The sequence below is a fragment of the Humulus lupulus genome, chromosome 6 (genome assembly GCF_963169125.1).
Source record: "Humulus lupulus chromosome 6, drHumLupu1.1, whole genome shotgun sequence".
NCBI classification, from domain to species: domain Eukaryota; kingdom Viridiplantae; phylum Streptophyta; class Magnoliopsida; order Rosales; family Cannabaceae; genus Humulus; species Humulus lupulus.
The window spans coordinates 210,245,639-210,271,507 of NC_084798.1; the positions used below are offsets into that span (position 1 = coordinate 210,245,639).

The 25,869-nt window shown below is 28.5% G+C and overlaps 1 protein-coding gene, 1 non-coding gene and 2 pseudogenes across 2 annotated transcripts; 1 reads left to right on the forward strand and 3 right to left on the reverse strand.

Annotated features, from left to right (window-relative positions):
* Positions 1 to 3,225: 3,225 nt before the first annotated feature.
* Positions 3,226 to 4,149, reverse strand: LOC133785937 (uncharacterized; annotated as a pseudogene).
* Positions 4,150 to 12,573: 8,424 nt separating this feature from the next.
* Positions 12,574 to 12,680, reverse strand: LOC133787302 (small nucleolar RNA R71). Its single transcript, XR_009872331.1, has one exon. It is a non-coding gene; the product is annotated as a small nucleolar RNA R71 (small nucleolar RNA).
* Positions 12,681 to 20,257: 7,577 nt separating this feature from the next.
* Positions 20,258 to 20,713, reverse strand: LOC133785938 (uncharacterized). Its single transcript, XM_062225152.1, has one exon. It carries the CDS (start codon positions 20,711 to 20,713, stop codon positions 20,258 to 20,260), a length of 456 nt encoding a protein of 151 aa, XP_062081136.1.
* A 1,141-nt stretch (positions 20,714 to 21,854) lies between these two features.
* Positions 21,855 to 22,776, forward strand: LOC133784450 (uncharacterized; annotated as a pseudogene).
* Positions 22,777 to 25,869: the final 3,093 nt, after the last annotated feature.

The following is a 25,869-nucleotide window of genomic DNA, read 5'->3' on the forward strand; positions in this document are numbered from 1 at the left end:
ATCACCCTAACGAGTGCCTCAGTCACTCGTAATGATTTGCATGGAAGTTGATGTACCCGAAAGAGCGCCGAGTAGGTGTTAATCACACTAATGCGTGACTCGGTGCATCCGAACGAGTCTAGCTCGGTACTCCTAACCCGAACGCATGTCTCGGTGAATCGAAAATAGTCTAGATCTTGTGTAATCACCCCAACGAGTGCCTCGGTCACTCGTAATGATTTGCATGGAAGTCGGTGCACCCAAAAGAGCGTCAAGACGGTGTTAATCACACTAATGCGCGACTCGGTGCATCTGAGAAAATCCTGCACTGGACTTTTGACCCGAACCCGTGCCTCGGTGAATCGAAACGAGTCCAAATCTTGTGTAATCACCCTAACGAGTGCCTCGGTCACTCGTAATGATTTGCATGGAAGTCGATGCACCCGAAAGAGCGTCGAAAGGGTGTTAATCACACTAATGCGTGACTCGGTGCATCTGAACGAGTCTAGCGTCGGACTTCTGACCCAAACTCATGTCTCGGTGAATCAAAACGAGTCCAAATCCTGTGTAATCACCCTAACGAGTGCCTCTTTCGCCAGTAATGATTTGTCAAATTTAAGCATTTCGTATTTCATAAATATATTACATACAATATAAACTAAATTTTTTTTTTTTTAAATAACCCAAATTCTTATATGATTTTAAACATTATATTTTAAATAACTAGAATTTTAAATTTTAAAATAACAAGCTTACAATCAAAATCTCATTATTAAAAAAATAATTTAACATTGTATTTCTAAAATCCTATAAAAAGCTAAATAAATAGTTGTTAGTCATCTTTCAAGTAAAAATAATTAATATAAATGTTGAAGGCCATGAGTTCTAGAAAAAAAAATTAAAATATAAATGTGAATCCTAGAGCAACAGGTGTGTAACTTTTATTAAATCTCTGTGTTAAATTTTGTAAATAATGTGCAGTAGGCTATTACATTGTATGTATACTAACAATTTCAACATACTACTTTTATATGGAAAGACATTTATATCCCTATTCAATTAATTTTTTTAATATAAAAAAATCCAACCGGTAACCACAAAAAGCATGTCCCTTTTATTCTTATTTTTTATAGTATATTTTTTCCTTTCCGGCGGTTGTCCTTGAGAGATTTTTGTATTTTATTTTTTGGACAAAGTTACTATGTTTTCGGTTGAGTAAGGGTTTATTAGGTTTTTGGTTTTTAGGTATTTGTTGGTTAGAGCATTCCTTGGAGCACCATTGAATCCTCTGCAACGCATGATTCCATAGTTGATAGCATAGAAATTGCATAAAAGCTAGCCCAAAGAGTTTCCACTTCGTTACGAACGCAACACTAACATGGAACTGAACACTAACATGCACCAGTCTATTATTACTTGCATGTTGCATGCTGTTTATGATGGTATAAAATTAAAAAATAAATTTTAAACATTTTTTGTATATGGCCAGAGGGTTTTGTATTTGATTGTTTAAATCTGCATCTATTGAATCAAAGGTTACTTTAGGTACTAGATTAGAAATATAACTAGAAATAAAAGCTAGGTTTGTCTAACAATTAAGTTTTTTGAGAAGTTAATTAATTATGCTCAATGTTAGTTAATTGTGATTGTAACCTTTTATTTGCTCAAATACTTGTTTTCTAAGAAGTTAATTATAATTATGCAAATTATATACTTAATTTTTTAATTTGGTTATTTGGGAATAAATATGTTATGATCATAATATCAATTGGTGGTCTGTTTACTTGGTTTGAAGTTGAGTAGGTTATTTGTGTCGTGGAGGCATATAGGTATCCAGAACACTGACGATGAGAAAGAAGCATGGTGGAGTGATAAAAAAGGTCGAAGAAGTAGACAGTAATGAGAAGATGTCCCCATGATAAAAAAGTCTCCTAGTTAATTTCTAACCAGTTTTCTACATTACAAGGACATGATCCATATGGTTACCTTAGCCAATATTTAAAGAATTTAACATTTTCATTGACAAATAAATGACTAAGATAATCTACATCACAAGGTCCACAACTCGAGATATAGCATACCACAAAAGAATAAAAACAAAAAAAATATGCTTATAAACATCTTCAAAGAACGAAACCAAAGAATATTTTATGTAACATCTTCAAAACACGGAACCAAAGAATATTTTATGTAACTATCATACATATTTAGTTTGATAAAATGCTAAAAAAAGTCACCAAATTTATAAGAATTGTTCTGTACATGAACATGTTGCATAGGGTTATCTCTTATTTAAAGTTCAAACAAATCACTGTTCACATTTTCATCAAACACAATAAAAAAAACACTTACATACTTCAAAACCAAAGACAAAAATAGGAATAAAATAATGTGTATCCTAGTTTAACTATTGTGTAAATTAACTAGAATCATTGTATTTTTACGTGCATTTACTGTGCCAATCATGTTTACGTAACAGTTATATCGTATATCATAAATTACACAAAACACCTTGTGCCCACAATAAAATATCATTTAACAAATGCAATTACAACTATATCCCAATGACCCACAAATTTTTTAAACCAAACAAATCAAACAGGTACACACCACAAGTGTTACTCATATTTTTTAACATTGGGTGGGCCAGTGGCCTATGCAACTTTTTCAAAAATTGTCAGTCAATGGTACCATTTATTAGAAGCAAAACATTTTATATATATTAATTTAATAAGAAACACAAGCGGAAGCTGTTCTGTAGCCGTACTTGACGGGCTGGAATCAGTGGCCTATAAATATATATATAGGCTTCACTTTAAGTCCTACTGGTAGGGCTCTCAGTGTTTTAGACCCATGAACAGTTTTCGACACGATTTTTTTTATGATCGTATATATTGTAGTTGTTTAGAGCATTCTGCAAATTTTCAGAAAATTCTAAATAATTTACAGTATTGAAAACTAGGTTCAAATATGTTGTTACACGCGTGACTAATTTTTTTTATGCGCATGGAAATACATAATTCAATAGCAAAAAAATAAAGCAGAATCCTAACCCAATTAGAACAATCACAATAGGAAAACAATCAAAAAGGAAGAAAAAACATTTCAGCTGAGCTTAAGATGAGAGTACCTTTGAGTCTAGTCTAGGCTTCTTGGATAACAATCAAAGTAAAAGAATAATAGGCTCCATGAAATAACAATGGAGCGACTAACTCGACAATCTTGCACAACGCTCATGCCACTCTATTATATGCCATGCTTGTACTGATCAGTTTGGTGCCTACAATAGAAAGATATTCACATAGCTGACATTTAATCTAACATCAAATAGGCACAAATAAAATGGAAAGAAAAACACAAAAAATGTGAGACTTCATGAGGGCCAAAAGATACCCACAAACTCCAAGAGTACTCATATCAAACCCACCATCCAATCCAAAAGCTCCCCATCATCAGTATAAGAAGGGTTCACCATTTGGGCAATTTGTTTATAAGGGAAAAAATATGCTGTCGATGTCACTCCAATCCAATCCAATCCAATCCAATCCAATCCCATGCTTCCAGGTGAAACTTGAATGAAAAATCAGCATTCTGAATAAAAAATAAACAGCCTGAATAAAACCAGACACATTCCATTAGTACAATGGAATGAAAATATTTTAGAAACCAAAATAAATGGTGCAACACAGCATGTCAACCAAAAAGAAAACTATTTAACAAGGCCATATTTAAGCTGAAAAATAAAATTTAAACCTTTAACAATTGACACATGCAATGAGTTATACAAAGATCATCACTCCACAACTCAAATCTCCTAATACACAGTTCTACACAGTTGACGGATTAAAAATAGAAAATTGCTCCTAACATGTTAATCAAACCCCAATGTTTTAGTTGCTGCATGAATAACCTAAATTCGACATATCTATACATAACATATCGTATAATGTATATATATTTTGTATCAAATAATTCACAATTCTAAGAATGCATGGGTTACACAAGTATTCACGAGATTCAAAATTTGTTTTGTTCTTCGATAAAAAAAAACAAAAACCAAGAAGAAGAAGAAGCCAAAAAAAGTACGTTGCAAGCGATGATGAGGCGGCGGAGATTGGCCATGTGGCGAGAGTTCTCCTCCATACACTTCTTGGCACCTTGATTCTCCATAGTTTCTCCAAATCTGATCACTGAAAATTGGCTTAAAACTAAGTTAAGGGGAATGCATTTTCATAATTTTATATATTAAAATAGTATGGATTGTATATTTTTTGTAAATAATTTAAGTAATGTAATTTTTTTACTTGTTGTATATAAGTGAAAATTGCCATTTTTTTAGTATACTTTTATTCTCACTTATAAAGTCTAAATTTGTCATGGGCTTTAAATTAATACCATAATTGAATGAGATTTTTACACAACTCGTTATAATAATATTTTATATTACTATATTAAAACTAATAATACTAATTTCATTTTTTATACAAATCTTACAATTTTTAAATTTTAACTAATAAGATCCTTTTTTTCTTCTCATTTTAATTTATATTTTTTAAATACAATTTATTGTTAAAATTATGAAATTAGAGATTTGTAATCATAACTTCCCATTTTAGAAATCTTTTCACATTGGCATTTATTTTTAAAAGACCAATACATATTTGCAAAAAACTAAATAAAAAACGTGACCTTTTCACATTGGTATTTATTATTTTATGATGTTAGTTTATTGGGTTTATACTTTTTTGGACTTTGTGTTTTTTCTCATTACCTGTTTGGACCCTATGTTTTGACAAATTACTTTTTGGACCCTATGTTTTGACAAATTACTTTTTGGACCTTATGTTTTGTAAAATGGTTAAAATAAAACCCTAAACTCAATTTTGATGAAGAAAAAATTGAATATAACTACACAGTTTTTAAGCAGAATGATTTTATTTTTGTTTTGATTTGTTAGTTGGTAAAATATTTATGATTTTAGTTGAGAAAACATTGTCCAAAATTGAGTTTAGGGTTCTATTTTAACCATTTTACAAAACATAGGATCTAAAAAGTAATTTGTCAAAACACAAAGTCCATACAGGTAATGGAAAAAAAACACAGGGTCCAAAAATATATAAACCCTAGTTTATTTCAAGACTATATTTTTACTTTTTATTATAAACATAATAGTATATTTTTATTTTAAACAAAATAGTAATAATTTTGTTTATTTTTATGTTTGTGCTCATGATGTCATTTAAATTTTTTTGGATTGTTTTGTATCTTAATTTTTTTTTTCTTTTTATGAATATAGAGTTATGTTTATATTTATTTTATGAATATTTATTGCTATGAATATACTGTTAAATTTATGTTTATTTTTTTGAAAAACGATGTTTATTTTGTCAATGTTGAATGAATATATTGTACTTTAAACAAATTTGTTTCTTTTTTTTAATTGTTATTTTTTGCTTTAAATTGATAGATATGACAAATTAAACATTTGTCATATTTGTGTATCTTGTTTTCATAAAATAAACAGTAAGATATATGTTAGACAATAACACTTATATTATTCACCGTTTTCAATTTTTTTTCTCATGATATAGTAAAATAAACAAAAATATTTAATTTAGACGGGTATGTAATAATTATACATAGTTTTCTTTTTTTTTAAAAAAAAAAAAACCTTTATATATAAATAAAATAATACATTATAATAGCAATAGCAGGTTATGGTTATATAAACATTTTTGCTAATTTTTTGTTCAACGAGTTCTTTTATACTAAAAATTTTTATGTTTATATATTTAATAAAATTGTTTATTTTTTTCTATATAATATTTTATCATATTAAACAATTTTATTTATACAATTTCTTTTGTGTTTTGTTTAATTAGTTATTTAAGTTCATATAATTATTCTTAACAATACTCCAAAACACATAATCATTTTTTCATGTAAACGTTTTCCAAAATAAACATATCTATTTAGTTTTTTTAACAATTTAAATTGAAAAATATATTTCAATATGCTGATCAAGCTAATAATTATCAAAATATTTCAATTTTAAACTTAGTCAATTTTATTTTAAAAGCATGTAATCTTATGTTCTGTAGGTCATCTTGATAAATCAAACATATATATATATATATTAAAACAAAATTGAGATATAAATAATGAGAAAAACTTACCTTGTTGAAAAAAAATGGTGTCATAATAGCATCTTTAATACTAGATATATATTTATTTTGAAAGATGTATATTTCAGATCAACACAACGAGTTGCTTTTTGAAATAATAAACATATTTATTTTCCTTATAACTAAACCTGATTTTTGTTATTCTAGTCACCACGTTGTAAACAATAACATGTTATTTGAAGATATTGATTCAAATTTGTTAGAAATGGTGCATATTTGTTGTGTTTGCTCATTTAATTTAACTGAAATAATATTTTTGTATATTATATATTTAATATTTGATTTATTTATTAAATTCATATATCATTGGTGAGATTGTATATTATATGAATATTTGATTTACATAACTCGTTACAATAATATTTTATATTACTATATTCATACCGATAATATTAATTTTACTTTTATATACAATTCTTAACTATTTTTAGATTTTAATTAATAATTTTTTTTTCATTTTATATATTTTTAAATAGCATTTATTGTAAACCGTAAATAATGGGATGTGTAATCATGATTTCACATTCTACTATCTTTTTCACACTAAAATATAATATCTGCAAAAATATAAATCAATAACAATCGTAAAATAATATTAAAAAATAATATATATATATATATATGAAGATACATCATAAAAAAAAAAAGATTTGCCTAGGTATATGCGTTTTTTTGGAGTCCTATCACTTGATAATTAAAAAATATATAATATTAATTAATTTTATAAAAAAAATATACGAACTTTTTTAGTTATAGCGTTTAACATTTGCCACGTAATAATTTGAAAAATAAGAACATCTCTAACCCATTATCTTATATATGGTGTTGCACTAATACCAAAATTAAGAAATCTTAGCATCATATTTTTTTTCCATTCCAATCACAACACCAAAAGTTACACCAAAAAATATATTATTTATTATTATATTATATTATTTTATCATTTATTTATTTAATTAATCAATTAAGTAAAAATGTCATTATTAATTACATGAAACTTATTTCATAAATATTAAAACTTGAAAATTATAATAACACATTACATTTTGCTATTTAAATATTACACTACTAAAATAAAATACATTCAATTAACCCTAAAACATAACATACCCTTGAAATATTAATTAAATTAAACTAATTTTCCGTTACTATATTCGTCCCACAAGTGTTCAATTAATGCATTTCGAAGTGCAATGTGAGCATCCTTATCTTTGATTTTTCTATGTCGAGCTAGAAATTCTTGAAATCGAGCATCGTGATGGACCCAAAACGGGTATGTTTTAAATATTTATAAATCGCAAGCGCACGAATCGTTCATATAGAATAGTGATCGTGTAAGCAAGGATGTCGAACCCAAAGGAGTTGTCTAAAATCGAAAATAAAACTATTTTAAATCAAAATTAATAAATTCTAACCTAGCTCCAAAAATTGATGAAAATTTGAATAATGAAAATAAAAATAAAAGACAATAATATAGAAATTTAAGACAATATATATTACTAAATTAATAATTGTAAACAAGATGGTAAAATAAAGATTATTAAGATAATAGAATCCACAAAATATAAGTTCAATAATATTTAAAAGTACATTAATTCCCAAGTTTTAGTGATAGTTAAAATAAATTAAACTATCATTTTCTAAATAGATTTATAATTTTAAGTACAAATTACTTCTAAAAAGATAAGATTTTTCTTCACTTTTCAAAATTATAATTTCAAAGCATTTAGTGTAAATCAATCTAATGAAATAACAAATAAATCAATGAACATTATTTATAAGGCAAAACATAATATTTTTGTTCTAAACATGGATGTGTACAATTTAATGACACATCTTACACAAAGAATATTATGTTTTTGCACTAATGAAGAACAAAGTGTAAATATGTGCTAACAATCCAAAATACATGATATTTAAGATGAAAGAAGATATTTGAAGAAGAAAATTCCATAAACTTTGTTGCACAAAATGGGAAATCAACATACAAAATAAATACTATCTAGTTACAAATTGTTTCATCATCACCTTAATAATCTTAAAAAGATAGAAACTCATAACTAGGATAGAAATTACAAACATAAATAGGAAAATTTGGAGGAGAAACTCTCAAATTTTTCCTCTAAAAATACATAGAAAATAAACCAAAAAGAAGAAGAAAATGAAGAGAATAGAGATGTTTTGAAATGTGTAGAATTTTTGGTATGGTAACCTCCTCTCTAAAAATGGACACCCTAAATCATTTATTTATAGCAAAAAATGAGGTATTAAAATAATCAATTTAAATTAATTTAATTGATTATAATTTGGAAAATATGGGTAAATTATAGAGTGTAATAATGATGTTTTGGGGTAAAATGTATAGAATAGTTTGGGTAAAAAGTGATATTTTTAGACAAAAGGGACAATGTTTGGCTCAAGAAAATTGGGCATGCATGAGTTTGGTGGCTGTGACAGATGGGTTGCTGGCTGCGTGGAGAAGATTTGTGGTGGCAGGTGTGGCTGTTTGGAGGAGTTGTTGGGCTTGGACCCAAATGAGGCTGGCAGGCCCAAATAGATGCTGAGGCAGGGAGTGTGAGGAGACCGTGGCTGGTGGCTTTGTGGTCATTGGTGCTTGGCTGAAGAAGGAAATGCAGCTGGAGAGAGGCGTGAGGTGTCAAATGTTGGGCATGTGGGCTTCGGCATGGGCCTGGCAAGTGGGCTGGTGCTGCTTTGGGCCTAAGAAAGAAGGCAAAAATGCCACATTTTTTCTTGTCTTGCTTTCTTGAAAATGCCATATTGTCCTTCATTTTTCTTTCTTTTCAAGAGCATAAATTTTCTACAAAATAAATATAAAATATATCATAATACAATATTTTCAACTATAAAATAAATCAATTTAATTCTTTGAAAATATTAATTATAACTTAATTTATATTTTACATTTAAGTTTAATAATACAACATTTTTTTACCACTAACTTAACAATAATAATTTAAATAATTAACTACAACATTTTACAACAAAATAACTATAAAAACACACAAAAGTATATAAAATCATGATAAGACTAATAAATTCAAAATTACTTAAAAACTTAATAAATTAATTAAAAACTCAAGAATTAAGCAACAATTAGCACATAAAAAGTGGTAAAATAACTCTATTTTGTAGAGTTATCACATCGTCATTACCCACCATCTCAACTTCTGGATTTGACACTTCGAACCGTTCTTCAATGGGTGCATTAAAGTCGCATTCATCTTCTATTATCATATTATGCATAATAATACATGAAGTCATTATATCATGTTGATAACTCTACAAAATAGAGTTATTTTACCATGTTTTACATGCTAATTGTTGCTTAGTTCATGAGTTTTTAATTAACTTATTAAGTTTTTATGTAATTTTTAATTTATTAGTCTTATTGTAGTTTTCTAGATTTTTATATGTTTTTATAGATATGTTATTATAATATGTTGTAGTTTAATTATTTAAAATTAGTATTGTTAGTTTGAATGCTAAAAATATGATTTTATTGAAATTAAATGTTATGTAAATTAAATTTTAATTAATGTTTTCATGGGAGTTATATGATATATTTTATTAATGAAAATATTTAATTTTAATTTAGTTTATAATTTATTGTGTAGGAAAATTATTGCCCTTGAAAAGCAAGAAAATCAAAGGAAAGATGGTAATTTTGAAAGAAAGTAACAAGAAAAATGGTGTTTCTCCAAAAGCCCAACCACGTGAGGCCCACTCTAGGCCCAACCCGTGGCCCCCCCTCCAACACCCAACCACCACATTGCTGCCATTTCCCTTATTGAGCCCAACAAAAATGCATTTTGTCCCTTTGTCCCCTATGACAAAAATGCCAACTTTTTATCCTTTTTCCTACACATTTTCACCACAACATCATCATTACACCCTATAATTTACCTCTACATACCATATTTATTTTATTTAATTAATCTAATCAATTTAATTAATTTAAATTGATTATTTTAATAAACTCACTTTGGCTATAAATATGGACTTTCAAGACCATTTTTGGGGTGCTTAATTTTTTGGTTACCATCTTTTTCTCTCATTTTCTCTCTACCATTCTCTCTTCCATTTGGGTTTTTCAAGAGCATTTTGCAAGTATGTATGTCATTTATTTTGTAATTTCTATTCTAGTTATGTGCTTCTAATCTTTTTCATAAGATTATTAAGATCATGATGAAGCAACTTGTAACTAGGTAATATTTATGTTGTATGTTGATTTCCCTTGTAATGCAACAAAGTCTATGGATTTTTCTTCTTCATATATTTCTTTCATCTTAAATATCTTGTATTTTAGATTGTTAGAACATTTTTACACTTTGTTCTTCATTAGTGCATAAACATAATATTCTTTGTGTAAGATGTGTCATTAAATTGTACACATCCATGCTTAGAACAAAAATATTATGTTTTGCCTTATAAATAATGTTCATTGATTTATTTGTTATTTCATTAGATTGATTTACACTAAATGCTTTGAAATTATAATTTTGAAAAGTGAAGAAAAATCCTATCTTTTTATAAGAAAATTGTGCTTAAAATTATAAATATTTTTGGAAAATGATAGTTTAAATTATTTTAACTATCACTAAAACTTGGGAATCAATATACTAATAAATATTATTAAACTTACATTTTGTGGATTCTAGTATCTTAATAATCTTTTCTTTTAATACTTATTTTCAACTCATTATTGGTTTATTTTCATTATCTTAAAAAGCTTTATTTTTCAATATTTCATTTTATGTTCATACTATTAAAACTTATCAATCTTTGGAACTAGGTTAGAATTTATTACTTTTGATTTAAAATAGTTTCATTTTCGATTTTAGACAACTCCTTTGGGTTCGACATCCTTGCTTACGATCACTATTCTATATGGACGATTCGTGCGCTTGCGATATATAAATTTTTAAACATACCCGTTTAGGGTCCATCAAGTTTTTGGCGCCGTTGCCGGGGAGTTGCAAGAGAAAAGAAACGAAAAATATCTCAAGGTTAGTAAATTCTTCTACTAGTTATTTTAATTTTTGCACTTAAAAAAAAAACTAAAAAATATATATACTATAAAAAAAAAAAGATAAGAAGAAAATTTGGGACGGTTCAACCACCCATAAAAAAATATATACTTATATTTCTATATTTATTGTTTTTTTTTTTATTTAGTTGACGGCACTTGTGCCTCCTATCTATCCTTTTAAATTTTTATAGTCGATGGCACTTGTGCCTCCTAATTTTGTTGTAATTTTATTTCTTTTATATCTTTGTTAGTTGACGGCAATTTTTGCCTCCTAACCTTTGTGTAATTTTCTTTATTTATTTTGTTGTATTTTTATTTTATTTAAATTCCGCAAATTACTAGTTGATGGCAATGTTGCCTCCTAGCTAGTTGATGGCAATTTTTGCCTCCTAGTCATCTATCTTATGTTTAAGTTGATGGCACTTGTGCCTCCTAGTTTTTACCTTAATTTTGTTATGGTTGATGGCATGCTATGCCTCCCTACTCTTGCTTAAATTTTAGTCTTATTTAATTTTTGCCTTATTTTTCTTTGTCTTCTTTAATATTTTAGCGTAATATTGTGAAAAATACTTGAAAAAAAAAAAAGAGAAACCTAAATCTTGTCCTTTCACCATAAGCAATTCTTGCTTAAAGGAAATTTGACCAAAATTCCCATCCGCCTCTACTAATTAACCTCGGGGAGTTGTTAGTAGTGCGCGAGTAAGTGGAATCAAATAGGCCTGGGGACAAGTAAACCATAAGAATTATTGTTGTGAAATCTCTAAAAATTCTAAGTATGCTCTGTGGTTGCGGTTTTAACTGATCTTCCACATCAGAAAATTGCTTGTTTGAGATTATCATTGTTGCCTTGTTTGTGAAAATTGTATGCATCATTGGGAACGTAACTCTAAAAAACGATTAGTAAAAAGACGTTTATCTTTGTTTGAAATTGAAAGTGTTAGTAAAAATTTGAGCATCATGGAACCTATTGCTAATATTGTTGATGAAAATGCTGTGCCTGAAAAAACTTTGCTTGAATACTTTGCACCTATTTCATCTAATGCTCCTTCATGCATTGTTTTACCTACAACTTCTGCTACTCATTTTGAGCTTAAACCAGCAATCATTCAATTGTTGCCATCTTTTTATGGGTTAGATAGAGAGGATCCTTACATGCATGTCAAAGATTTCTTAGAAATTTGCTCAACATTTAAATTTCAAAATTTTTCTGATGAGTCGGTCAAACTAAGATTGTTTCCTTTTTCATTAAAAGACAAATCAAAAGCTTGGTTAAATTCCCTTCCCACTGGGTCTATAACTACTTGGGATCAACTTTATAATAAATTCTTGTTGAAATTTTTTCCAATGTCTAAAACTGATAGTCTAAGGAGAGAAATCTCCGAGTTTTTTCAAAAAGATAATGAAGAGTTTTATGAATGTTGGGAAAGATTTAAAGATTTATTATTAAAATGTCCTCATCATGGTTTTGAAAAATGGAGACTTGTAAAATATTTTTATGATGGTTTGACTCCCTCTAATCGTCAAATGATTCAATCTATGCATACTGGAAAATTTTTAAAATTTCAAGGACAAGAGGCGTGGGACGCCCTTGAAGATTTATCTGTCAATTCACAACAATGGAATTATTTTGATCCTAGGTCTAGGTCAACTAATTCACCAAAAAGAGGAGGAAGGTATGAAGTAAAAGAAGAATTAGACTTAAGAACATCCTTAGATAAATTAGCGAGAAAAGTAGAAGCTTTAGCCATAAGCCAAACTATAAACTCTCCAATTCAACCTAGAAAAGATGTTTGTTCTATATGTTCTAGTCCTTGCCATAATGCCCAATCATGCCCTTCCTACCAAGAAGCCTTTTCTGAGGAGGCCAATGCACTTCATACTTATGGGAAACCAAATGATAGCCCATTTTCGTCCACCTACAATCCAAATTGGAGAAACCATCCGAACTTTTCATGGAGACAAAACCAACCCCAAATGAATCAAGGGCACCAATACAACACACAAAACCAAGCTCATGCCCCACAAAATCAACCATATCCGCAACAAAGAAAACCTTCCTTAGAAGATACTTTACAACAATTTATGCAATCCACCCAACAAATCCTACAAAATCAATCTCAATCTATTACCAAACTCGAGACACAAGTAGGACAACTCGCCACTGCTTTAGCTGATAGAGAAAAAGGAACATTCCCTAGTCAACCTATCCCTAATCCAAAAGGTCAATATGAGATAGGAAAGTCTAGTCATAATGGAGAAGTCAAATCAATTTCAACTCTTAGGTCTGGAAAGAAAATTGTCAAACCCGATTACATACCCGAGGTTGAAAATGAAAAAGAAAAAGAAAAGAGTCAGCCTCCTAGTTCTAATCTCAATGACTCATCAAACAAAGAAACTCCAATCCATCCTTTCATTCCAAAAGCCCCATTCCCACAAAGATTACTTCCAATTAAAAAAGGCAGCCAATATAATGACATCTTAGAAGTTTTTAAACAAGTTAGTATCAATATCCCTTTCTTAGATGCCATTAAACAAATTCCTGCCTACTCTAAATTTTTAAAGGATCTTTGTACTGTTAAAAGAAACACTAATGTTCCTAAAAAGGCGTTTTTAACTGAACAAGCTAGTTCCATTATTCAATATAAGAGTCTTGTTAAATATAAAGATCCTGGGTGTCCCACAATTTCATGCATTATTGGTGATCATTTTATTAACAAAGCTTTACTTGATTTGGGTGCTAGTGTAAATTTATTGCCTTATTCTGTTTATAAGCAACTTGGTCTTGGTGAGCTAAAACCTACCTCTATAACTCTTCAATTAGCCGATCGTTCTGTAAAAATTCCTAGAGGCATTATAGAGGATGTTTTGATAAAAGTTGATAAATTTTATTTTCCTGTTGACTTCATTGTTCTTGATACTCAACCTGTGGAAAATATGCATGCTCAAATTCCTATCATTTTAGGTAGACCATTCTTAGCTACATCTAATGCAATCATAAATTGTCGTAATGGTGTTTTGAAATTATCTTTTGGAAATATGACTGTTGAATTGAATGTTTTTAATGTGGTTAAATCTGTTGAGTGTGAAGAAGTGCATGAAGTTAACATGATAGATAGTATTTGTGAAAATGATGGAAATGACTTATTTGATTTTTGTGAAAAATACTTTGGTATGAACTTGCATGTTGATGACTCTAATGATGATGTGAATTCTTTGGTAGAGCCTATACCCTTAAATGAAACCAAAGTTGAACCTTTTTCACCCTTAGGTCATGTTCAATCAATTTCTGAGTCTCCAAAGTTAGACCTTAAACCTTTGCCAGAAAATTTAAAATATGCTTTTCTAGGAGAGTCTGAAACCTTACCTGTTATCATAGCATCCGCTTTAGATAAAGAACAAGAAGGTAAATTGTTAGATGTCCTTAGAAAACATAAAGAAGCCATAGGTTGGACCATTGGAGACATTAAAGGAATTAGCCCATCCATATGTATGCATAGAATCCATCTAGAAGAGAATGCTAAAACCTCTCGGGAATGTCAAAGAAGATTAAATCCAAATATGAAAGAAGTAGTTAGAGAAGAGGTCATAAAATTGTTAGACGTAGGTATCATTTACCCTATTTCTGATAGTCAATGGGTTAGTCCAGTTCAAGTTGTGCCTAAGAAGTCTGGGATCACAGTTGTTGAAAATGAGAAAAATGAATTAATCCCTACTAGAGTACAAACAGGGTGGAGAGTGTGCATAGATTATAGAAAGTTGAATAATGTTACTAGAAAAGACCATTTTCCATTGCCTTTTATTGATCAAATGCTTGAACGATTAGCTGGCCATGCATATTATTGTTTTCTTGATGGGTATTCGGGGTATAACCAAATCCCCATCGCCCCAGAAGATCAAGAAAAGACTACTTTTACATGCCCTTTTGGAACTTTTGCATATCGTCGCATGCCCTTTGGATTATGTAATGCACCTGCGACTTTTCAAAGATGTATGATTTCGATTTTTTCTGACATGGTTGAAAGATTTCTTGAAGTATTTATGGATGATTTTTCTATGTTTGGTTCCTCTTTTGATGAATGTTTGCACCATCTTTCACTTGTTTTAATTCGTTGCAAAGAGAAAAACCTTGTGCTTAACTGGGAAAAATGTCATTTTATGGTTAAAAAAGGAATTGTTTTAGGTCATGTAATCTCATCTGATGGAATAGAAGTTGATAAAGCTAAAGTTGACCTTATTTCAAAACTTCCCCCACCTAAAACTGTGAAAGAAATTAGATCATTCTTAGGCCATGCCGGTTTTTATAGAAGATTTATAAAAGACTTTAGCAAAATTTCTCGGCCTTTATGCCATTTACTTGGAAAAGAAAATGCTTTTGTCTTTGATAGTAATTGCCATGTTGCCTTTGAAAAATTAAAAAATTTGTTGACTACTGCACCCATTATTCGACCTCCTGATTGGAAAATACCTTTTGAAATAATGTGTGATGCTTCTGATTATGCTATAGGTGCTGTCTTAGGACAAAGACTTGAAAAAATACCTCATGTAATTTACTATGCTAGCAAAACTTTAAATGATGCTCAATTAAATTACTCCACAACCGAAAAAGAATTGCTTGCTGTTGTTTTTGCATTGGAGAAATTTAGATCTTATTTGTTAGGATCTAAAATTATTGTCTATTCTGATCATGCTGCATTAAAATATCTCTTATCGAAAAAAGATGCTAAGTCTCGTTTGATCCGTTGGATCCTGCTTTTACAAGAATTCGACTTAGAAATACGTGATAAAAAAGGATCTGAAAATGTTGTTGCTGATCATTTATCTAGACTAGTTGTTGAAACTATACATGATTCCACTCCTATCACTGAAACTTTTCCTGATGAACAATTAATGCATATTTCTTCATTACCTTGGTATGCTGATATTGTTAATTATTTGGTCACTAAAGAAATACCATCTCATTGGTCTAAGCATGATAAATCTAAATTTTATTCTGAGGTGAAAAACTTTATTTGGGATGATCCTTACTTGTTTAAATACTGCCCTGATCAAATAATTAGAAGATGCATTCCAAACTGTGATCAGTCTAAAATCATATCTTTTTGTCATGATCATGCATGTGGAGGACATTTTAGTGGTAAGAAAACAGCTGCTAAAGTTTTACAATGTGGTTTTTATTGGCCTACTATCTTTCATGATACATATGTTTATTGTAAAGCTTGTGAACGTTGTCAAAAGTTAGGAAGTTTAACTAAAAGAAACATGATGCCTTTAAATCCTATTCTTATTATTGACATATTTGATGTTTGGGGCATTGATTTTATGGGACCATTTCCTAACTCTTTTGGTAATCTTTATATTCTTGTTGGAGTCGATTATGTATCTAAATGGGTTGAAGCTATTGCATGCCACACTAATGACCACAAAGTTGTGCTTCGTTTTTTGAAAGAAAATATATTTTCCCGTTTTGGTTCACCACGTGCTATAATTAGTGATAACGGTACTCACTTTTGTAATAAGCCATTTGAACATTTGATGAAACAATATGGCATTACACATAAAGTCTCAACACCATATCACCCACAAACTAGTGGTCAAGTTGAAGTGTCTAATAGGGAAGTTAAGCACATTTTAGAAAAAACTGTGAATCCAACTAGGAAAGATTGGTCCTTAAGACTCATTGATGCATTATGGGCGTATCGTACCGCGTACAAAACGCCCATTGGCATGTCACCCTACAGACTTGTGTATGGGAAGGCGTGCCATTTACCTGTTGAGTTAGAACATAGAGCCTTCTGGGCAATTAAGCAGTTAAATTTTTCTTTAGACAAAGCAGGTGAGAAACGAAAGCTTCAACTCAATGAACTAGACGAAATTAGGAATGATGCATATGACTATTCAAAAAAGTATAAGGATCGCATGAAATTTTACCATGATAAAAATATTTTGAGAAAAGATTTTTATCCAGGTCAGAAAGTCCTTTTATACAACTCTCGTTTGCATTTATTCCCGGGAAAGTTACGCTCTAGGTGGTCTGGTCCTTACATTGTTCGTATTGTTTTTTCACATGGAGCTATTGAAATTGAAAATCCTAAAAATGGTGATATATTTAAAGTTAATGGACAAAAATTAAAACCATTTTTGGAATTAAAAACTGATGAAGTGGATGAGATACTCCTTGAGGACCCTGTTTACCATGCTCTTTGATTCCTGTGTGATCTTGATAACTTGTGTTTTATTTGTATTGTTGTTTTATGTGCGATTTAATTTTTGTTAGTTGTATCCTGTTCTATCTTGTTCTATCTTCGCAATGCACAATATCGAGGTACGACCATTCTAAACTTTACACTCTTGTCAATTTTAATTTATATTTATATTTTGACACATTGAGGACAATGCTTAAATTAAGTTTGGGGGTATCGAGTTTTATTGTGTTTGTTTTGTGTTTTATTTATGTTTGCTTTGCATTGTTTTTTATGTTTTGTGTTTTATTTTATGTATGCTTGTTTGAAAAGAAAAAAAATGTTTGTTTGAATTTTTATTTATTTATTTATATGTTGTGGTTTTGTTAATTTTATTTGTTCATTTTCATAAAAATTATAAAAAAAAAAAATTAAAAAAATTATTTACAAAAAAAAAAAAAAAATTTGGTGATATTTTTCATTTTCAATGATAAAAATTCTGATTGAGTTTGAAATTAATTCTCTTAAAAATATGAATAATTTTTAAGCTTTGTTTTTAATTATAGGGTCAATTTTGCTTGTAACAAAAATTACATTTTTCATAAAAACTCTTATTTCCTATAAGTTTAAGTGAAAAATAATTTTAATAAAAACATATTTTCTAAAAGCAAAATTGACAATTTAATTAATTATATAAGCTTAACTTTTATTCATAATAATTTCTGAGAGTTATTTTCATTGTGCAATTTTTGAGAAAATCATTTTTATATCACCAATAAAAAAAATATATATATGTGTATTTTAATTTTTCTTTTGCTTGAGGACTAGCAAAACTTTAAGTTTGGGGGTGTGATAACTCTACAAAATAGAGTTATTTTACCATGTTTTACATGCTAATTGTTGCTTAGTTCATGAGTTTTTAATTAACTTATTAAGTTTTTATGTAATTTTTAATTTATTAGTCTTATTGTAGTTTTCTAGATTTTTATATGTTTTTATAGATATGTTATTATAATATGTTGTAGTTTAATTATTTAAAATTAGTATTGTTAGTTTGAATGCTAAAAATATGATTTTATTGAAATTAAATGTTATGTAAATTAAATTTTAATTAATGTTTTCATGGGAGTTATATGATATATTTTATTAATGAAAATATTTAATTTTAATTTAGTTTATAATTTATTGTGTAGGAAAATTATTGCCCTTGAAAAGCAAGAAAATCAAAGGAAAGATGGTAATTTTGAAAGAAAGTAACAAGAAAAATGGTGTTTCTCCAAAAGCCCAACCACGTGAGGCCCACTCTAGGCCCAACCCGTGGCCCCCCCTCCAACACCCAACCACCACATTGCTGCCATTTCCCTTATTGAGCCCAACAAAAATGCATTTTGTCCCTTTGTCCCCTATGACAAAAATGCCAACTTTTTACCCTTTTTCCTACACATTTTCACCACAACATCATCATTACACCCTATAATTTACCTCTACATACCATATTTATTTTATTTAATTAATCTAATCAATTTAATTAATTTAAATTGATTATTTTAATAAACTCACTTTGGCTATAAATATGGACTTTCAAGACCATTTTTGGGGTGCTTAATTTTTTGGTTACCATCTTTTTCTCTCATTTTCTCTCTACCATTCTCTCTTCCATTTGGGTTTTTCAAGAGCATTTTGCAAGTATGTATGTCATTTATTTTGTAATTTCTATTCTAGTTATGTGCTTCTAATCTTTTTCATAAGATTATTAAGATCATGATGAAGCAACTTGTAACTAGGTAATATTTATGTTGTATGTTGATTTCCCTTGTAATGCAACAAAGTCTATGGATTTTTCTTCTTCATATATTTCTTTCATCTTAAATATCTTGTATTTTAGATTGTTAGAACATTTTTACACTTTGTTCTTCATTAGTGCATAAACATAATATTCTTTGTGTAAGATGTGTCATTAAATTGTACACATCCATGCTTAGAACAAAAATATTATGTTTTGCCTTATAAATAATGTTCATTGATTTATTTGTTATTTCATTAGATTGATTTACACTAAATGCTTTGAAATTATAATTTTGAAAAGTGAAGAAAAATCCTATCTTTTTATAAGAAAATTGTGCTTAAAATTATAAATATTTTTGGAAAATGATAGTTTAAATTATTTTAACTATCACTAAAACTTGGGAATCAATATACTAATAAATATTATTAAACTTACATTTTGTGGATTCTAGTATCTTAATAATCTTTTCTTTTAATACTTATTTTCAACTCATTATTGGTTTATTTTCATTATCTTAAAAAGCTTTATTTTTCAATATTTCATTTTATGTTCATACTATTAAAACTTATCAATCTTTGGAACTAGGTTAGAATTTATTACTTTTGATTTAAAATAGTTTCATTTTCGATTTTAGACAACTCCTTTGGGTTCGACATCCTTGCTTACGATCACTATTCTATATGGACGATTCGTGCGCTTGCGATATATAAATTTTTAAACATACCCGTTTAGGGTCCATCACATGTAATATCCTCTTATTCCATAGACGCGCTGGTCCTGCCACAACGACAAATCTTGATTGCAATATTCCAAACGCACGTTCTACATCTTTTCTACATGCTTCTTGTTATCGAGCAAAAAATTGTTTCTTCGGGTCAAGTGGCTCACGAATGGTTTGAACAATAGTAGACCATTTTGGATATATACCGTCGGCTAAATAATAACCCATATTATACTCTTTCCCTTTAATAACATAATTAGCGGGTGGAGAAACACCCGCAGCAAGATCAGCAAAAAGATGGGACGCCTCCGACACGTTAATATCATTGTTAGATCCAGGTAGACCAAAATATGCATGTCATATCCAAAGATCATAGTCAGCTACAGCTTCAAGAATAATAGTCGGAGATCCACTACGACCAGCGTATTGTCCTCCCCAAGCCGTAGGACAATTTTTCCTTTTCCAATGCATACAATCTAAACTACCCAACATTCCTAGAAAACTTTGACTTTCACCAATGTGTAGTAGCCTTGCAACATTATCAGCGTTAGGTGATCGGAGATAGCAGGCTCCAAAGACCTCGACAACAGCACGACAAAATCGTTTCAAACTTTCCAAAGCAGTAGATTCTCCTATTTTGATGTACTCGTCGGTAGCATCTGCCGGTACACCATATGCCAACATTCGAAATACGGCTGTTACTTTTTGTAGACCCGATAACCCAAGCTTACCGAGTCCATCTCTTCGTTGGACGAAGTAATTGTCATGCCTTTGTACAACATCATAAATATGAAGGAATAAAGCACGACCCATTCAGAATCTTCGGCGGAACATCGAGGCAGAAAATCGAGGGTTCTATGCAAAATAATCGTTGAAGAGATTGCGATCAGCATTTTCTCAGTCACGGTTGACTACTATATGACCAGGAATTGAGCCCCTGTGTGACCCTTCGTTATTTTGGTGTTGAGCGATGCAAAAATTGTTGTTAGCAGTAATTTGACATACCACTTGTTTTTCTAGATCATCATAATAATCATCATCATCTGAAGAAGAAGAAGACGATGCCAAATAAGATGAACTACCATAATGAGAATTCATCTTTAGTCGTATGTGTTGTTGGTCTACATTAAGCCAATGTTTTATAGTGTAGATATTCACTATCTTCATATTTCAAATTATTTTGTCTTAAGAAAAGATACCCATAGCATTGTATTGTCACATTGTATTTTATCTTCAGATTTCAAATTATTTTGGCTTAAGAAAAGATACCCGTAGCATTGTATTGTCACATCATATTTTGTCTTAAGAAAAGATACCCGTAGCATTGTATTGTCACATCGTATTTTGTCTTCAGATTTCAAATTATTTTGTCTTAAGAAAAGGTACCCGTAGCATTGTATTGTCACATCGTATTTTGTCTTCAGATTTCAAATTATTTTGTCTTAAGAAAAGATACCTGTATCATTGTATTGTCACATCATATTTTGTCTTAAGAAAAGATACCCGTAACATTGTATTGTCACATCGTATTTTGTCTTCAGATTTCAAATTATTTTGTCTTAAGAAAAGATACACGTAGCATTGTATTGTCACATCACATTTTGTCTTAAGAAAAGATACCCGTAGCATTGTATTGTCACATCGTATTTTTGTCTTCAGATTTCAAATTATTTTTTCTTAAGAAATCTAGCTTCAACATCCCTATATAATGGCATATTTTTCACATAAGATGACCACACCTCTTCAACATAGTTCTAAACCAACTTCTTTCTCTTTCAAAATGACTTTAATTCGAACTTTTTCATACTCAATTGAAGAAGATGTGCACTTGTGTCACGAGTATCTTGACATTTCTCAAAATCCAATCATAGGAATTAACCAATCCAAAGATCAAATGTGGGCAAGAGTTGAATTAGCATATCACTCTGTACAGTTTAGTAGTCAACCTCGACCGAGAAGATCTTTGCAAACTCGAATGACAACCATTCTTGCGGCAGTTTCAAAATTGAGGGGATGCGTTAACTAAATTGAAAATAAAAATCCAAGTGGTGCTTCACAAGAAGATATTGTGATTATATATTGTTATAGTTTATTTTTAGTTAGTAACTTATTTTTAATTTTATTGACAATATTTATTTATTATTCAATAATTAAATCAAGATAATATGCTATCAGCACAAGATCCAAAGTACAGAAGAGGGTTCAAATTTGATCATGTGTGGTCTATTCTTAAAGATTGTGAGAAATTTACAAATGACAACACCAATTCACCAGCTAGATTCCAACAACAAGGTCGTAGTTTCAATTCCCCTCAATCTTGTTCTTCTGGCTTCGAATCACCGACATCGGCACCCACCGGTATGAGTTCATTTGATCTTAATATGAATGATGAGGAAGTTCCTATTAATTTATCTGAAAGACCTATCGGTGTGAAAAAAGCAAAAAGAAAATAAAAAAGTGATGAACAATTTAAGAAATTAATTGATCAAAGTCAAAAACTTGTTAACGTTATAGAATAGGGTAACTTTGAAAGAAATGAACTTCTGAGACAAAATGTTGATGTGGCTAGAATGAGAGAAGAGAATAAAATTTTATTTACGGATATGAATTCTATATCCGATCCAGAGTTTCGCCAATTTATTCAAAGCGAAAAGAGAAAAATTTACAGATCAAGAGCACAAACATCTGAACATGGAGAACAAGGAGAATGATCTCAATATCAGGGATCTCAATATCAAGCATCTCAGTTCCAAAGATCTCAATATGAAGAAGAACACAGAGAAGAAGCTGAAGATGAACATCAACGATCTCAAAATCCTTCACAAGATTATAGTCAATATTATGACTATCTTAGCGGAACTGGGAATAATTTTTAAAATGATTAGAAGTATGTCTTAGTTTGTCTTGTGTTCTATATATATATATTGTTTTCCATTTTATGTTTGGTGTATTTGATTTTAATATTAGAATGCAAGTTTGTAATATTTTAATTATCTTTTGTATATTTAATCAATTTCAATGTTAATTTTATTTTCTTATAGTGTAGAGTAAGAATTTTCACACAAATTAAAATAAATTATATAAAAAATTAATTATGAAATATTTGAAATTTTATTTAAAAAATTAAATTATATGTGTATTTATAATTTAAAAAACCTAACATAAAATATAGACCAAAATAATACTCATATGTTTAAATATATATATAAGATATAAATATATTTATCTTTAAAAAAAAATGTTTTGCCGTGTGAACAGTTCACGTCATATATGCCGTGTTACTGTTGACACACGGCTAAATGCATTTAACTATCCCGTTTGGTTGGAGGGATTTCAGCACACCAACCTCATATATATGGGGTAATCACGTTCAGTTGCGGATGCTCTAAGTAATAAACATAACAATAAAGTTTATAATTAATGTATAAAAAGGAAAAAATAAATATTATAAAATATCACAAATTTATTAAAAAAAATATTTATTTAACAAAAAGAAATCAAATAAAGGAGTTTGAGAAACTAAGTGTCTGATTGGTTCGCGATTAGAAAATTGTAATTTTGAAAAGTGAGATTTTGAAATGAAAATATGAATTTAGTGATTAAAAACATGTTTTTGAAAATGTGATTAGTTCAATGTCAGTAAACTGTTTTTGAGTTTTAAAAAACTGAATCTGTGATTGGTATTAAATTTGAAAATATAATAAAAACTGAATACGTGATTGGTTCAGCTGAAAGTAAAATTTAATTATATTGATAAATTAAAATTTAATAATAGTACATTGATTAAATTCATAACAATATTGAATTGTCATTAATTTTGAATTTTTTTCTAAATTAAAGTTATATTTTTTTAGGACATGATTGGTTAGTGATTTAAAAATTATATTTTGAAAAAGTATGATCTTGACAAAATAATCTAGATTTAGTGTCTGAAAATATGTTTCTAAAAATGTGTTTGAATGTATTGTCCGTTAACTATTTTTGAGTTTTATAAAATTGAATAATTATTTGGTAGAGAATCTAACAATTGAATATGTAATATATTTATATTTTTTACTTTTGGTATAATAATAATTGAAGTGAATTTTTTATTTATTTATTTGTTGTAATTTTTATTTGATCAAATATGTTTATTCTTTGATGAATTTTTTTTAGCAAATATATTGTAAATTAGAATAAAATTATATTATATTGTATGATTTTATAATTAATTATTTTACTAAATTTATATAAATGACTAAATTTTTTAAATAGAAGTAAATACAAAATAACCTTAAAAAAAAGTAGATTGACTTGTAAAAAAAGACAAAAGAAAAAAAGATCAAGACAGTAAGAAAAATAAAAGAAAAGTAGCAAGAAAATAATTTTTTTTTAAAACATAAATAGGATTATAGTGAAAATATGAAATTTTTGTTTTCTAAATCCTTCAGTAGAATTGAATTTATTTTTGGAATTAGTTAACCAATCAAGTTTTTTTTTTAAAGTCCCACAACTTTTAATTTTTGAAAACATAAAATCATATTTAAATTCTATACCAATGATGCCCTAAACAACTTGAATAATATAAAAAAGAAACATAATAAAAATATCACATTCCAGGTAAAAAATAAATATTTATTTTAAAAAAATAATTCCAGTTAGGGACTTTGAAAAGCTAAACAATTTGTAGAATAAAAAAAATAAACATTATAAAAATATCACATATCACGTAAAAAAATAAACATTTACTTAACAAAAATAAATCAAGTTAAGGATTTTGAGAAACTAATTACTTGGAGAATAGACAAAGAAAAAAAAACATATTCAATCCACATCTTAAAAGTACTGAAAACAACAATTAAAAATTTAAGATGCATATAAAATAAAATTTTCAGTCACGAAACCATTATGATTTACCAAAAAAATAAAACAAATTTAGTGAGTTAATGCAAGACTTTCAATCACAAAAGCACCATATAATCAATTAGTTCTCTAAACAATAATACTATTATTAAACACCATTTTTTCATACTATAGTAAAATAAACAAAAATATTTAAGTTAGACAAATATGTTATAATTCTACATTGTTTGAATAATTTTATGTTTATATTTTTAATAGAATTGTTTATTTTTTTTTTCTATATAATAGTTTGTCAGATTAAACAATTCTAATTATACAATTTATTTTATTTTTTGTTTAATTGGTTGTATAACTTCATATAATTGTTCTTAACAATGCTCCAAAACACATAATCATTTTTTATGTAAATGTTTTTTTAACAATGTTACATTGAAAAATATATTTCTATGTCTGAGACCAATAATTATTCAAAAGATTTCAGTTTTTAACCTAGTAAATTTTCTTCCAAAAGCACATAATTATATGTTTTGCAAATAGCTTGATAAATCAAACATAGATGTATATTCATGCCAAAATGAAGATATAAGCAATAAGAAAAGCTTACCTTGCTGAAAAAAAATGGTGTCTCAATAACAACTTTAATACTATATGCATCAATTTTGAAAGATGTATTTTTCAAATGATAAATATATTTATTTTCATCACTGTTAAACCAGATATTTTTATTTTATTTTAATCACCACATATGCCACCAATACCATATTATATGTTGATGGTGATTTAATGTTTTTTTAAATGCCGCCTATTTGGTTGTGTATTTTCATTTAATATGAGATAATATTTTGTATATTACATAATTACTATTTTATCTATTAATTTAATTCCTATAACATTGAATATGGTAAGTTATATATAGATATAATAAAGAAAGTACCTGAATTGGTGGGATTATGATTTTATAATTATATTTATTAAAATGGTATATATGGTATATAATTGTGTAAATAGTATGTGTGATATTATTTTAGTAAATTTTTTATTTTTGTCGTGTATAATTAAAATTTGCCCTAAAAAACAAATAAGGAAAGTGGTTGAATTAGTGGGATTGCATCTTTATAATTACTAGA